At 37.8% G+C, this 16,267-nt stretch overlaps 1 protein-coding gene across 3 annotated transcripts in view; it reads right to left on the bottom strand.

Moving 5' to 3' along the window:
• The window catches only part of Btaf1 (B-TFIID TATA-box binding protein associated factor 1), a 90,730-nt gene that overhangs the window by 22,596 nt on the left and 51,867 nt on the right, over positions 1–16,267 (bottom strand). For 2 of the 3 annotated variants that reach the window (XM_006231332.5, NM_001191917.1), the window contains exons 15-24: positions 13,660–13,764; positions 11,906–12,055; positions 11,374–11,516; positions 10,712–10,886; positions 8,905–9,108; positions 6,077–6,503; positions 4,524–4,714; positions 2,902–3,055; positions 2,409–2,518; positions 1,229–1,430 (exon numbers count right to left, since the gene is read on the bottom strand). In XM_006231332.5, the coding sequence (XP_006231394.1) occupies positions 1,229–1,430; positions 2,409–2,518; positions 2,902–3,055; positions 4,524–4,714; positions 6,077–6,503; positions 8,905–9,108; positions 10,712–10,886; positions 11,374–11,516; positions 11,906–12,055; positions 13,660–13,764 (1,861 nt within the window). Of the gene's footprint in view, positions 1–1,228; positions 1,431–2,408; positions 2,519–2,901; positions 3,056–4,523; positions 4,715–6,076; positions 6,504–8,904; positions 9,109–9,549; positions 9,687–10,711; positions 10,887–11,373; positions 11,517–11,905; positions 12,056–13,659; positions 13,765–16,267 lie in introns of those variants that run through there. The other variant, XM_039085850.2, reaches the window with a different exon arrangement.

Raw genomic sequence — 16,267 nt, 5'->3', positions numbered from 1 at the left:
TAAGAGATGGCCCAGTGGTTAAAGACACTGGGTGATCTTCCAAGGTGCCTGGGTTTGAAACCCAGAACCTACATAATAGTTCACAACCATTTTAACTTCAGTCCCAGGGGATCTGATGTCCTCTTCTAGTCTCCATGGGTACTAGGCATGCATATGGTACACAGACAAACCTATAAACAAAACACCCACATGCACATAAAATTCAACTTACCCCCCCACCCTGTATGTATGTGTGTGTGTGTGTGTGTGTGTGTGTGTGTGTGTGTGTGTGTGTGTGTGTGTGTTTTATTAAAAATCTTATTGTTTGGGTATTTTATTTGCATGTCTGATTATGCACCATTTCCATGCCTTGTGCCTAAAAAAGTCGGAAGAGGGAGTCAGAATCCCCAGGACAATTCATTACCACACAAAGATTAATTCTCAATTTCCCACTAGGAGCATAAAAATCACCATCTGGATATACTGAACCTCATCTCTGTGGCTGTGGAAATTCTGAACCCGTACGTAGAACCAACCGGAATTTTCTACTGATCTGACCTTATCAACCTTTCTTACTTTGACCCAGGGGATTCACACATTCCAAATTAAACAATGGCTGTCATGTCCTTTAAAAGAGCTCGCAGCACATTTCTAGATCTGATATAGTTCAGTAAAAGGCATAATTTTCATGGTCTGAAGAGAAAACAGAGCTTAATTATCTTATATATTTCATTAATTTTCCCCTGGAAAAAAAAAAGAACAAAGTTTGGAAACATACATTTGGTGTAAATATAACCTATCTAGTACTTAATTAATACTAAGGAAACATTAAATAAAATAGGTAAATATAACCTATCTAGTACTTAATTAATACTAAGGAAACATTAAATAAAATAAACAGATTGGTTTCTAGTTTAAAATTATATAAAAGTATTTTTGCATGTTAAAAAGATACCTATTTTAAGCAATTCTTTAAAATTTTGGTTCTTTTTTTTTTTTCGGAGCTGGGGACCGAACCCAGGGCCTTGCGCTTCCTAGGTAAGCGCTCTACCACTGAGCTAAATCCCCAGCCCGCAATTCTTTAAAATTTTAATAATAAAATATAATAAATTCATAGTGAAACGTAGAATACTTCAAAGTAAAACATCATTTGGAGTAAAGCAGATTATGTGCACTTTAAAATGAGTAAAGTGAATTATTCTTAAATAAAATGAATAAAATTTTTCGATTTCGGCAAAATAAAGGATACAGGCAAGTGCTTCAATTGCACCTTCTTGCTTGACATTGTCATCAATTGCTCCCAGCCAGGGAAGTACCTTCTCCAAAAAAATATTCATGGTCTCCATGGTAGCTATCTTACTCATGACGCCTACGCAGCGAGCTGCCATATGCCTCACTGCAGTGCTGGGGTACTGAAGGCACATGTAAAGATGAGGCAGGTGCTGCACCAGCTACAAGGGAGTAAAAAGGGTGACATTCTCACTAGGGAATAAGCAGAGTCAGTGTCCCTGGTTATCTTCTACTTTGGGTTTGGGTAGGTATTTCCAAATTCTGGGTTACCACAGCATTATGACAGCAACAGCATCTCACTGCTAATGTCCATCACACAGAACACAAGGCTACCAATAATAACCAAGTACTTATTCAGGAGTGAAGGCCGGCCTCACATCTCAGCTGAGTACAGGGGTTAAGATGGAGTTTTCTCTAATGATAAGAAAGAAGATGGGAGAGCTTTCTTTGAGAAGAGAACTTGCTGTTTTCCAGACTGCCCTCATACTGGGAAACAGACACAAGCTGCTATGGCTTATCCGAAATTCTTAACAAGTAAAAGTACATAGTTTTCTTCCCAACCACATCTCCTAGATTGACTTTTATGAATCTTAATGTTAGTTACAGAGAAAAGATACAACTGTGTACAATGCAATAAACAGCAAATCTAATCTAATCATCTCTAATGTAGATACACAGATATTTTTATTATTAAAACCAAATAATCTTCTACTTTTCCTCTTCCCTCTATGGAAACTCTTGTTAGAAGTATAACAGTAAAAGCCAACCCCAAATCAAAATCATTACTAGTGCCCCCTATGCCACTGACCAGCTCCACCGTAGTAGGCGATCTCCCCCACTCTGCTTATCCTGAAGACGTCCTCCACGCAGGGAGCTCTACTACTGATCTAAACAGCCTACACTTCTCTTTCTCTTTACTCCGTCCCCTCTGCTCCAGAACTCTTTCCACAGTGCTCCTCAAGTTTCCACACTGGGTTTTCATTCCTGCACCTAATTCACAAGTCCCATAAGGAAGAATCTAGTTATACCACATTTTTAAAAATCCCATTAGTAACAACAAAATTGGTATTTCTCAAGTATTAAAATTATTCAACAAGACAATGTATTTTATCTGGAAAAGCACCACACATGTTAATTACCAAGGGGTGAAGTTCAGAGTCCATCGAAGCTGCTGCTGTTTCAAACACTTGCAGGGAATTCACCAGTTCTTGAGCAGGAGCATCACCTCTTTCCAGGAGGGACTTTCCATCTATTCAAATAAAAGTCCTATCACTTTGTAACTAATTCTTACAATTACAAACCTAGAGTCCACAAAAAAAAAAAAAACAAACTAATACCCCTTAGCTAATACACAAGTGTCAACAAAGCTTTTTGTATTAAAAACGGTGGGACTTTAAGTACTCAAATACTGTACTTAAAGCAAACGGAGATTTAAAATAATAATGCATTTCCAAATCTATCTTTAAATCTATAAGAGAAAGGGGGAAAGCATACAGACTAACATGAAGATTATCAGCCATTTTAAAACATGCATGCTAGTCTAGGATAACAAAGAGATAAGCAGTTTTCGTCTAAAAGGACATGCGATACACACTGAAAACCCTGAACTGTAATCATGGAAACGATGCATACCAAAGTTATTTAGGTCAATCATCGTCTTCAGTGGACCAACCATCGCGTCCCAAAGATGCGGCAATTTCAGTGCCATTTCAGCACCAAAATGCTTCACTACAGTTGTTAGGGCAAATTCGGCTCCTCTCCGTTGTACCAGGTAAGGCTTTTGACCCTAAAATCCAATTTTGAAAGAAAAAAGCATTTTAAAGACACTATCTAAAAATTGACAATGTTTCTGTTAATCAATAAAACAATTACTGGATATATTTATGATCACTGCAAACATTTTCCAGTAATAAATTCCACACAAGACTAACCAGAATTTTTAGTCTAACATAGAAATAAAGTAAGAAATAGAAGGGCATATGCTATTTCTAGAGAGAGTCACAAGTGACTTTATTAAAATGTTCACTACCCCCTCCTCCCCCCCCAAAAAAAAACAGCAATCCCAGAGATGAAACCACGTATTCTTACTTAAATTCACTACAGGGAAATGATGAGGCCATGTATTTGCTAACCCCAAGAGTGATCCTTTTTTTAAATGCACCAGTAATTAGAATCATAAAACTGTCTTCCCTCAAAGAACACGCGTAGCTTTTACAAGAAAGAAGAAAAGCTGTACAGAGCACTGTAGTGCACTTGGGAGGCTGAAGTAAACCTATGACAGAGCTGGCCTGAACCACTCCCACCCAAAAAAAGGGAATTAAAAACAGGGAAATAACTGTATAAATGATAAAGCTGTAAAGTCATGGTAAATTTTTCATGAAAATTATGGAGATAATTATGGTGATTTATAAAATGTTTCAAAAGAAACAATAGTAGGGTGTTGGTTTTAATGAGAAACTTAGCCATGACCCATATTTTACATACAAAACCACATCTTTTTAGCACCAACAGCTTACTGTGGAACCCAGGTACGTGCCCATGTCTTACAGTAAAAGAATAGGAACAGTCATCCCACTGTTAATATGCTACTGTACGAGCTGTGGCTATGACTTAGGGCCAACACTTGCCTACATTCCCTGTCCTCAAGTACTACCCACACTCTTGTGCATTAATTTGACCCTTCTTCCTACCTCCCTCCCAGTCGGGCCTCAAACCTATAATCCTCCTACCTCAGCCCAAGTAGTAGGCATATAGGTGTGTGTGCACCACTGCAGCTGACGCACTCAGTGAAACACTGGCTATGGGCAGTGCTGCTCACGTGGTAGTGTTTGCTTAGCATGTACAAGGCCCTGAGCTTGATCCCTAGCACTGAAACAAGCCAGGTGGAGTGAGTGAGACCTGGGAGGTGGGAGGTGGGCACAGTAGGATAAAAAACAATTAATTATCACTGCTGTTTAATATGACTTTTGCTCTCAATGCTTTGAAACTGAGTTGGTTTATATTTATGAATATCTATTCTACAATAGTATATCTATTTTACAATCATATCTTTAATCAAAAGAACTTACTACCTAGCAAAATAAATTCATATAAATTAAAAATTAAATTAAAATTTTCCAGTTAGGTTGCTAAAATACTTTAATACCAGTACTTTCATTTGTAGATATAAAAATACAGTTCTGAATCTAGAAAACAAATATTTAAGAGTAAGAGCATTCATTGGGGGAAAGGAGGGTGGGATGGGGACTATTTACCTCGTCAAGTTCAACCAGGATATTCCCACTACTTCCTGCAGGTAGATCTGCTATCTGAGCTTTGATTGCTTTGGGGATAGGGCCTCTCCTGCTTGTAATGGCAAAAGCTGCTTTCTGATGCCTGTAGAGCGTAATGATGCCTCTGTGCTTGGTGACAGTATGGTGCATTCCGTCTTTTTCTGAGTTGGATCCTGAGAAGGAAAAAAGCCATTTAATCAAAATACAGGTGAACAAACGCTTCCTGCTCCTAAAGAGACACATGTACTTAAAAACTCAGTAAGATTCAATTTTTATAGAGGAGGATGTGTTAGACAATGAAATTCTAACAAAATTGTCTTTGAATTAAGCCTTACATTAAACGCAATGAAAGTTATGGAGTAAAAAACAATGAAAAATAGCACATGCAATGACAGAGCCCAGGAATAAATATTAAGAAATACTCCACGTTTTCTCTAAATATTCGTAACCACAATGAATTCAGAAAAGCACTGACTACTGCAAACTACTACCTCTTTGCATAGGAAGATGATGATCCTACTACATTTTTAAGTAAATATTAAACAAGGAGCTTTCTTCCTTCTCATTTGTTTTTTTAAAGTTGTAAGTCTATTACATTACAAATAATAATTATATTTCAAATAACTTAGGCTTTCTAAAATCTTAACTTGAAAATCATATAGAACTTTTTTTAAAGATTTATTTATTTATTATTATATATAAGTACACTGTAGCTGTCTTCAGATACGCCAGAAAAGGGCATCGGATCTCTTTAAAGATGGTTGTGAGCCACCACGTGGTTGCTGGGAATTGAACTCAGGACCTCTGGAAGAGTAGTCGGGTGCTCTTAACCACTGAGCCATCTCTCCAGCCCAAATCATATAGAACTTAGTCGTGTGACTAAATCAGTGACATTCTTATCTCTGAGATCATCTAAATAAAAGAGGTGTGTCCATATAAATTTTCTACATAAAATAGGAAATTTGGGACTGGAGATGGCTTAGTGGTTAAGAGCACTGACTGCTCTTCCAGAGGTCCTGAGTTCAATTCCCAGTCCGGAGTTCAATTCCTAGCAACCACATTGTGGGTCACAACCAATCTGATTCCCTTTTCTAGTCTGAAGAGAGCAACAGTACAATCACACAAATCAAATAAATAAGTGAAATTTATTTGGTATTATTTATCAAATAGACTACTCACATCATAACAAGGCACTAAATTAATGAAACAGAGTATTAACATTTGACACAGCTAGTTTTCTTGTCTAGTTATAATAAGCCACAAATGACTTTCAAGACTAACAAAGGCTGAGCACAGACTTCAGCCGACTATTTCCCTTCTTCTATGGAGGCTCATTTGCACAGAAGAGGACTGACGGGCAAATACACAAACAGATACAACTTCGTTATCATCCAGCTTTCTTTCATCAGAATAAGAAATGGGGAGAGTAGCTTTAAAAAGATCCAGATTTGTGCTTAAGTTATACCTATAATCCAATGACACTAAACTTAAATGGTCAATTCCTTCTCTATGCAAACAAAGGTTTAGACATATACCTTTAGAGTTTTCCTGGCCACTTTGTGTTGGCACTGGACATGTTACACAGGGAGTGAGGTATGGGTCCACACAAAGAGAGCTACAGAGGTTTTTAATAACTTTTGAATTAGGACATGGTGTCCTTGTTGTACACTGCTGAAGAAGCTTAGCTATGTACTGAGCAGCATAGTTTTGTACTAGCGTATTCTCTTCTTTTTTAATTGTTTCCATAAGTGGTTTTATGATAGGATTTAGTTTCTCCGGAAGCTGCTGCAAGCTCACAACTGCACATGCAGCAAACGTATGCACTCTCAGCTGCAACACTTGCCACTCCTGGTTCGTCTCTGCAACTGTCATTTGGACCTGATGCCGTTTACTATCTAACTGCTGTAACACTTGAGGATTTAAATCAAAAGTTGACGTGACTTCATTAAAAAGAGTAGTTACCTAGTTAGAAAAAAAAAACAAAAACAGAGAAGAAATGAAAAGTCATTAATTACAATAATCCCAGATACTCTGAAGTCCTAAATGGCAGTTTTCTGTCCCACCTGCAAACATCTCACAGTATCAAGTATGACTTTAATAATTAGTAAGCTAAATTAATGTCTAAAATAGCTCAGATAAAAGCGTAGCTTAGTCTGTTTAACAGTAACACTGCACATTGTAAGAGTTTCTTAAGAGAATAAAGTTACCATTAAGTCTACCACATCTCACCCAAATGGTAAACATGGAAGCTGCAAACAAACACGAACTGTTAATTTGAGAAATATCAAAATCCAAACTACTTCTCTACTCCACAAACACACACAAAAGCGGCTTGGACTACAGTATGAGTACCAGGACAACTGAGACTAAGAATCCTGTCTTAGAAAACAAACCAACCAACCAAAGATAAAAGCCAGAAGACACACAAAAGCACACGTACACACACCAAAGTGCAGTATTTAATGCATAAGGCCCAATAGTGCTGCAATCGCATACTCCACAAGCTTCATCTGAGACTGCTCTTCATCATTTTAACTTTATTAAAATAGAATTCCTGCACTATAAATTAACTCATTTGGAGTACATAATTCAGTGATTTTCAGTATATTAAGAATTATTGCTCTCAACAATGAGCATGTTTTCATAAATATCCTGAAAGACTCATAACCATTAGCAATCACTCATTTCCCCGGTCCTATTAAACTTATTTTTCTTCTACATACATATATATACATATACATACATACCTACATTAAACACACACACACACACACACACACACACACACTCACATAACCCCACCACCACCACGACACAGAGAGCAGGCTGACCTCGAACTCAGAGATCCACTTACCTCTGCCTCCCGAGTGCTGGAATTAGAAGCATGTACCACCACCACTGAAAAGTAAGCCTTTGGCTGTTTTTCTCATACAGAACAATGCTCTTTGGGTTCATTATACTGTAGCATGTAATGATACTTTCTGTCAAACAGCATTTAACTCTCAAATATAATCTTTCTATGCATTTTATTTATTAGTTGATTAATACTTGGGTTTGTCCCATCTTTTGAATGTTATAAGTTATTATGTATCAAGATCATGTACAGGCTTATGTAGCAAAGATAGGCAGGCAGTGGTGCACATGCCTTTATTCCCAGCATTTGGACGCAGACGCTGGCCGATCTCTGAGTTTGAGGCTAGCCTAATCTACAGAATGAGTTCCAGAACAGCCAGGATACCTGGTCTCAACCAATCCAATTTAAACAACAACAATAACAACAACAACAGCAACAACAACAACAACCCAACCACAAAAATAGTTATCTTTACTGGTTAAACACAATTACTGAGAACTTTCTTAAAATAGTGTAGTTTAATAATTATTGATCACAAAAGTAAGTAAACATTGAAAAGCACAACTTTCTATGGATATTCGTTTTTTGTTGTTTTGTTTAGGGGGACAGTTTCACCAAATATCACAAGCTTGCTCTACATCATCATCTTGCTTCAGCCTCCTGAATGTTGGGATTGTAAGTACTCGCCACCATATCCTGCTAAGAATTTATCTTTTAAGACCTATAAATTATTGACATGGTAGAAAATGTAAATAATGCTGTATTTACTGTGAAAGCAAAAGTTACGTGATATCTTATTTCTATCAAAATAAAATATAAAAGGTTTTCAATTGTAGGTATGTGACCATGCCACTATGCTCATCACAGAAGAACAACCTCTAACTAACTTACACTTTGCACTCTGCCTGGCCCACCTGGAGTTATGCTCAAGATTTACAGATTATTGTTACACTTAAAAATTTGAAAATTATCCTAAGTAGACTATTCTATGTCAGCCTTCAATAACTATTGTAAACTGAGGAAAAGCTTTCAAATAACTCCAAATTAGCCCTCTATCATTTAACCAATGCTTATTAACTACAGCTGAGTAAGACCCCACCCCAAACTACAGACAAATAAAAGCAGAACCAAGTCAACCTAAGGTTAGGACGGAGACAAGTGCCTGAGGCCACAGAACCGCTGTGCTCTCTGCTTCTGTGTCTAAACCCTTCACCTTACACCAAGAAGAGAAATGCCCAGGAGACAGTAAAGCAGTTCTTCCTATCTTCTACAATCTTAGGATACATGGGAAGTGACACAACTTCACAAGTTTCCAGTAAGATGTAGTAACCAGTTTTCTGTCCTCTAATTTCAAGAAATTCAGTATAATGAAATAACATTTCTAAAGAACAAGAACTGCAGGATACATTCCAAAGATTCAACATGTTGGTATGCTTCTGTAGTGACACATGACAAATTTCTAATCTTTATTTCATGCTCTAAAATTAAGAAAGGTACTTCATTACTCACCAGGTCGTTAGCTTGATCTATTGTTAAAACATTGTTGTTTACTCTATTACCAACTTCAATATGTGCGTCAGCTAATGACGATATAAACTGTTTACATTCATTCTGCATTCGTGTGAACGGAACAGCAATTTCATCATAATACAAATGTTCTGAAAGGATATCAAGTAAACGCGGTTGCACAGCTAGGGTAACAGCTTTACACTCCTAAAATACAACAGATAACAAGATTTAGGGAGAATACAGGAACATAATGGTAGAGATAAACCTTCACTTCAGACAACCAAATGTTACACTGCCACTGACTTTGAGTCTATAGTCTGTTATCTCCCGAATAGTTAGTTACACAAAGGAAAAATATTACATCAAAACTACTTTGAAATTTTAATTTGAATGACTACAGGACATGCACATGTAACTATTTTAATTCCATTTAATTTTCAACCGAATTACTCTTAGTGTACTCTGAATTTATTCAAAAAATATAAATACAGCAGACATTTAAAAGTATATTACTATAAAAATCAATCAGAAAACATCTGGCATGCACTAAAAATGTTCAAAATTTGTTATTAGATATCTTTAACAATTCAACCACAGCTTCACATGCTGTATTGTAAAAATGGATATAATTTAAAAGCTACTTACCTGCCCCCAAATTTAACTAACCCTTCCCACTCTCTCTGGTTGTTGCCTGCCCCAACAACAGGGGCAATGGCCTCAGTGGTGAGCCATGAGGGGTTCTGTGGGATCTGGGTGATCAGCCTGGGCTTCACAGAGTAAATCCAGAGAAGCTCTGTGAGGGTCCAGAAACCGAACTGTCAACACTTGCTGCTGAGTCTGAGAGGCACAAAAACACAGCATCACTGCCTCTCCAGCACATAGTGTCCTGACAACAAAACAGACAAGCTTTGCTTCTTTCCAGAGGCAAAGCGGGGTCTCGATTGCAATAAAGCATGGTTCAATTACTTTTAGACATCGCTTTGACAAACTGCTAAGAGGCAGTAACAAGCAACTCTCACAGCAAGTGCAGACAGTTAAATTTCCAGAATTCCAGTCAATGGAATAAACAAAATCAGCAGGAAGTTTCTTTGATTTACAGAAACAAGTCTTACACAAAATCGTTTATCTTACAGAAGCTTAAAGTTGAAAGGATAGAAGGGAATTTGGAAGCAAAGATTTGAATTTAAATGTGGCGATTTCTTTTCCTTGCAACCAAAATTTCTCCCCTTTTTAGTTATTATCCAAATAAACAGAACTCCAAAATACAAAACACAGGCCTAGTGGTCGTGGTGCACACCTTTAATCCCAGCACTCAGGAGGCAGACACAGGTGGATCTCTCTGAGTTCAAGGCCAGCCTGGGTCTACAGATCAAGTTCCAGGACAGCCAAGTCTTTGAAGAGAAACCCTCTATAAACAGACAGACAGAAAACAACAACAAAAACCAAGCACTGAAAATGTGCTACCTAATAGTAACGACCAACTGGATATATAGAGTCAGGCTATCACCTGACACTTTTATACACAGACTCTTTCACAAGAACTTCTGTAACAGACTATGGAGGACGGACAAATACTAAATATTAACGTAGTTTAGTAGTCGTAAATATGAATGGGGTGTTAAAAAAGATCAAGTTAAAAGTTAAATGGAAAACAATGTTCAATATTATATGGAAAACTTTCCCCTAACTTAAATTTTTATAAAAAAAATTGTTTCTACTTTTGTGTTATAAGTTATAAATAGTCCTAAATGCTAATAGCAATTGGTTTTACTAAATTTGCCTTTATTACTTTAGGAATATACCTTACCTTTTGCAAAGCAGCCCATTCACAGATTACTAACGCAGCACTAATTCTCTGTAAAGCAGATTTGGAATTCAAATGGAAGAGTAGCAACTGGCCGAGGGATTCTGCTGGTTTAATTTCTTGGTTTACCATATTTACACCTGGATCACAAATACAGCAACAGAGTGCTCCTAACAACCTAAAAGAGAGGGGAAGGCCACACTGTAGAAATTACCTAAGGCAAAACTTCTCCTACTAAGGCTGTAAATTTCCCCATAAAAACCATAACTTATCTTCCACCTTATTTGCATGAGTAGACATGAGGTGGTTTGTTTTTGGTTTGAAACAGTCTAATATATCCCAGGTTGGCCCTCAACTCTTTATGTACCTGAAGTTGACTCTGAGCTGATCTCCCTGCCCCGTCTCTCAAGCGATACTACAGGTGTACGCCATCACACCGTTTATGTTGTATCTGGAATCAAGAGGCTTGGTTCTGCTAGGCAAACACCTCTAACCCAAATTTTACTTTTAAAACTTCAGAAACTTAAAAATATTGATCTACTTTAATTTTGCTTAGCTAATTAGTATAGAGGAAGAACTGACACACCTATAAAAAATCTTGTGGTTGTATTTTAAAACCATTATCGATACTTGTCTCTGACACTTGTCACTCATTAAGTACTTACTTAGCTGCCATCATCCTGGCCCTCATAACTACAAAGTCCCTGGTAGCTGGGTCCTCCATGATGGTGTCTGCCCCCGCGATGTACTCCTGAAGCACCTCTTTACTCTGCATCTGACCTTGCCGGACCTTACCACCTGTTTTTTCCTAGAGGAAAAACAGAAAAACAACAATTAAAGAATAATCAATTAAATTCAATTGGAAACAACAAAAATATTATTAAACCCTGATAAAATATAGTTTTGTAAAATGTTAATGGGTGATAATTGCTATCCAGTTCATCGGAGTCTGAATGAAGAGTCTAACTAATGTTAATGAAGGCACATTTAGAATAAAGCAATGCAAGTTTCTTTTTTTTTTTTTTCTTTTTTCTTTTTTTTCGGAGCTGGGGACCGAACCCAGGGCCTTGCGCTTACTAGGCAAGCGCTCTACCACTGAGCTAAATCCCCAGCCCCGCAATGCAAGTTTCTTAAGGAGTCACTGTGTCAGTGATGGCGAGCTGAACACAGGAACACCTTATGTCTCTCTCCACTTACCTTGGTTCTGGCTTTTACTTCGAGCAGCATATTTAAATCAATAGGTAAATGAGAAGGCTGCATCATTAAGCAAAGCCAAGCACCCATCCACGGGCAAGCAGCTGCTACCACATACTGAACTGAAGCCTTGCTCAACAGTTCCATCCAGACCTACAAAGGGAAAAGGAGAATATGAAACAAATTTTTCTATTAAGTGATAACAAAGTCTAAAACATACTTTTTGGGAAAACGAAATGGAAGGAGTAAGAAATAGTAAGATTCATTTGAAAGGTCAACATAGAGGTTTACTTTGAAATAGTGATCTTATTCATGGGTTATATACTACATAAAATAATATAAAGAAAAGTTGTTGGGTTTTGTTGTTGTTTCTAAGAATGTGGGGGCCAAGAAGATGGCAGAGTGAGTAAAGGCAGTTGCTGCCACACCTGACAAGCTAAGTTCAAACTCTAGAACCCACATGGAAGGAGAGAACCAACTCCTAAAAAGCTATCCTCTAACTTACACACGCCACTCAAACCAGCACTGGTCCCCACTGTGTGTACTTTATGTGTGTTTTGCTTGCATGTATGTGTATATGCACCACATGTAGATCAGAAGAAAGTGTCATATTAGAATTGGAGTTTCAGAAAATTATGAGCTCCCATGAAGATGCAGGAAAGCAAATCTAGGTCCTCTGCAAGAGCGACAAGTGCTCTTAACCACTGAGCCATCTCCAGCCCAACAAACAGGTTCCTTAAAAGGAATATAGAAGCAGGTGCAGTGGTGCATGCCTTTAATCCCAGTGCTAGGGAGGCAGAGGCAGGAGGATCTCTCTGAGTTCAAGGCCAGCCTGTCAGCAAAGTGAGTTCCAAGAGAACTGTTACATAGAGTCCATGTCTCAAAAAAGCAAAAAAGGAATACAGGAGATGGCCATGATAGTACACATCTATAAAGAGCCTGAAGCATAAGGATCAAGGGTACAAGGCTAGCCTGGGATACCCAAATAGACCTACTCAACAAAACCAATAGAATATTTGATACTTTATGATCATATCAAACTAATATGATCACTAGTTTATGTCATATGAACATATGTTTACAAATTAAGCATGCCACGCCAGGCATGCTCATACATAGCTGCAGGCCTAGGATTGGGACATGAAAGCAACAGGACCAGGAGTTTGAGGCCAATCCCGCTACACAGCAAGCTCAGGCCAGCCTAGGTTATGTGAGACCTTGTCTTGAAGAACTGACAAGGTGAACACACACACACACAAATTAAAAATAAATAAAATATTAAAAATAAAAATCTTTAAGGGCTGGAGAGATGGCTTAGGGGTTAAGAACACTGACTGCTCTTCCCGAGGTCCTAAGTTCAATTCCCAGCAACCACATGGTGGCTCACAACCATCTGCAATGGGATCTGATGCCCTCTTCTGGTGTGTCTGAAGACAGCTACAGTGTACTCACATACATGAAATAAATAAATCTTTAAAAACAAAATCTTCAAAAAAAAAAAAAAAAAAAAACAAATAGAGCATCAGCTTAACGGGGCATGTAACAAGAAAAAAAGAAACGTAACCAACCCGAATTTACTATTAAATCACACAGGAAATCTAGTTTTCTAGCTCATCTTGTAGATTACTTGAACTCTTCAATATCTTAGATGGCTTTATTCATTAAAATCTCTCGATAGATAGCATAGTAAGTGTTTTTTAATCATATCTATAAATTTGTTAGGAAGAGAAATGTAGATAAGTAGATGCATCTAGTACCTTGTGAATGAGATCCAGAATTTCCTGGCTGCTTTCTAAAACACAGAACTGAAAGATGTGCCGCAGCATATCAGACAGGATAGGGATAAGCCAAGACGACGAGTTCTGAAAACAAACACACTCATGACATGTGGTCCTGAAGTCAGCTTGCACAAACAAGAAGTCAAATGAGACAAACACTGTCATAAAAAAGATCATACGCCTTACCAAAAAGATTAAACTGGTGATAGATTTTGATAAGATCAAATAATTATCACAGTTATTATTGCAATGGCTTGAAAATTACATAATCACAGGGAAGTGGGGGGAAATTGATTATCCTAACATCAAATTTCCCTTAAATAAATTGAAAGTACAGAACCAAGCTATAAGCAGCAATGTCATTACTTAAATCATCATACATCACTGCTTTATTAGGAAACTGGGAAATGCTCAGATCACTGGCTGCTATGCCAAAAGATCAAAGCCTTAATTCTATGTACGCATCAATAATGCAGTGCCAGAACAGTATTAGTGACCTTTTCTCTTACTCTCAGTTCAATCATTGGCAATCTAAACAGTTACCTGTAGACACCAAACTCTATCTCTAGAAAAAGATGTCTACCCTGTATTTATATCAAGTAAAATGTGCTATGAAGTATATATACTAGCTGTCCCTGGTTACAAATGCTGATGAATAGACACTGCAAATGTTCAAATCAGCCAGGGAAGAAAGAATACATGGATAGGGCACAGAGGATACTCAGAGAAATAATTATAATTATAATGCCGTATACAGTGTGAAATTAAGGAAACAGTATTATACTTTATCTTCAGTTTTTTTTTTTCCTCAACTTAAAACTGTTCTTAAAAAACTAGGGGCTGGGGATTTAGCTCAGTGGTAGAGCGCTTACCTAGGAGGCGCAAGGCCCTGGGTTCAGTCCCCAGCTCCAAAAAAAAGAACCAAAAAAAAAAAAAAAAAAAAAAAAAAAAAAAAAAAACTAAGCATGGTGTATCATGCCTTTAATCTCAGCACTCCTGAGACAGAGGCAGGTAGGTCTCTGTGAGTTTGAGGCCAGCCTGGTCCAGATAGCGAGTTCCAGAACAGCCAGAACTATTAGAAAGACCCTGTTCAGAGGGTGTGTGTGTGTGTGTGTGTGTGTGTGTGTGTGTTAAAATGGAGTGTCTACTCTGAAAGACAACTTAGAAGTTTCTTACAAAACTAACCATATTCTTATAGTCTAGTACTTGGACTCCTTAATTTCTGCCCACAGAAAAGAAAGTATTTATCTACACAAAGACCTGTACTTCATAAAAGCCTTTGAATATACTACCAAAACCTGAAGGTAGTGGTGTTGTCCTTCAATGAGTAAATTAATAAATTAGAGTACAAGACAAGAGCAGTACACAACACCCTTAAAACTGAGCTATGCATCTTCTGAGGTCTTCTTCAATCGAAATTGAAGAAGACCTCAGAAGATGGAAAGATCTCCCATGCTCATGGATTGGCAGGATTAATATAGTAAAAATGGCCATTTTACCAAAAGCAATCTACAGATTCAATGCAATCCCCATCAAAATACCAATGCAATTCTTCAAAGAGTTAGACAGAACAATTTGCAAATTCATCTGGAATAACAAAAAACCCAGGATAGCTAAAGCTATCCTCAACAATAAAAGGACTTCAGGGGGAATCACTATCCCTGAACTCAAGCAGTATTACAGAGCAATAGTGATAAAAACTGCATGGTATTGGTACAGAGACAGACAGATAGACCAATGGAACAGAATTGAAGACCCAGAAATGAACCCACACACCTATGGTCACTTGATTTTTGACAAAGGAGCCAAAACCATCCAATGGAAAAAAGATAGCATTTTCAGCAAATGGTGCTGGTTCAACTGGAGGGCAACATATAGAAGAATGCAGATCGATCCATGCTTATCACCCTGTACAAAGCTTAAGTCCAAGTGGATCAAGGACCTCCACATCAAACCAGACACACTCAAACTAATAGAAGAAAAACTAGGGAAGCATCTGGAACACATAGGCACTGGAAAAAATTTCCTGAACAAAACACCAATGGCTTATGCTCTAAGATCAAGAATCGACAAATGGGATCTCATAAAACTGCAAAGCTTCTGTAAGGCAAAGGACACTGTGGTTAGGACAAAACGGCAACCAACAGATTGGGAAAAGATCTTTACCAATCCTACAACAGATAGAGGCCTTATATCCAAAATATACAAAGAACTCAAGAAGTTAGACCGCAGGGAAACAAATAACCCTATTAAAAAATGGGGTTCAGAGCTAAACAAAGAATTCACAGCTGAGGAATGCCGAATGGCTGAGAAACACCTAAAGAAATGTTCAACATCTTTAGTCATAAGGGAAATGCAAATCAAAACAACCCTGAGATTTCACCTCACACCAGTGAGAATGGCTAAGATCAAAAACTCAGGTGACAGCAGATGCTGGCGAGGATGTGGAGAAAGAGGAACACTCCTCCATTGTTGGTGGGATTGCAGACTGGTAAAACCATTCTGGAAATCAGTCTGGAGGTTCCTCAGAAAATTGGACATTGAACTGCCTGAGGATCCAGCTATACCTCTCTTGGGTATATACCCA

Source organism: Rattus norvegicus, chromosome 1 (assembly GCF_036323735.1).
Source record: "Rattus norvegicus strain BN/NHsdMcwi chromosome 1, GRCr8, whole genome shotgun sequence".
Classification (NCBI taxonomy): Eukaryota; Metazoa; Chordata; class Mammalia; order Rodentia; family Muridae; genus Rattus; species Rattus norvegicus.
Note: the sequence above shows the minus strand (reverse complement) of the source record. Positions and strands in the feature narration are given on the sequence as shown.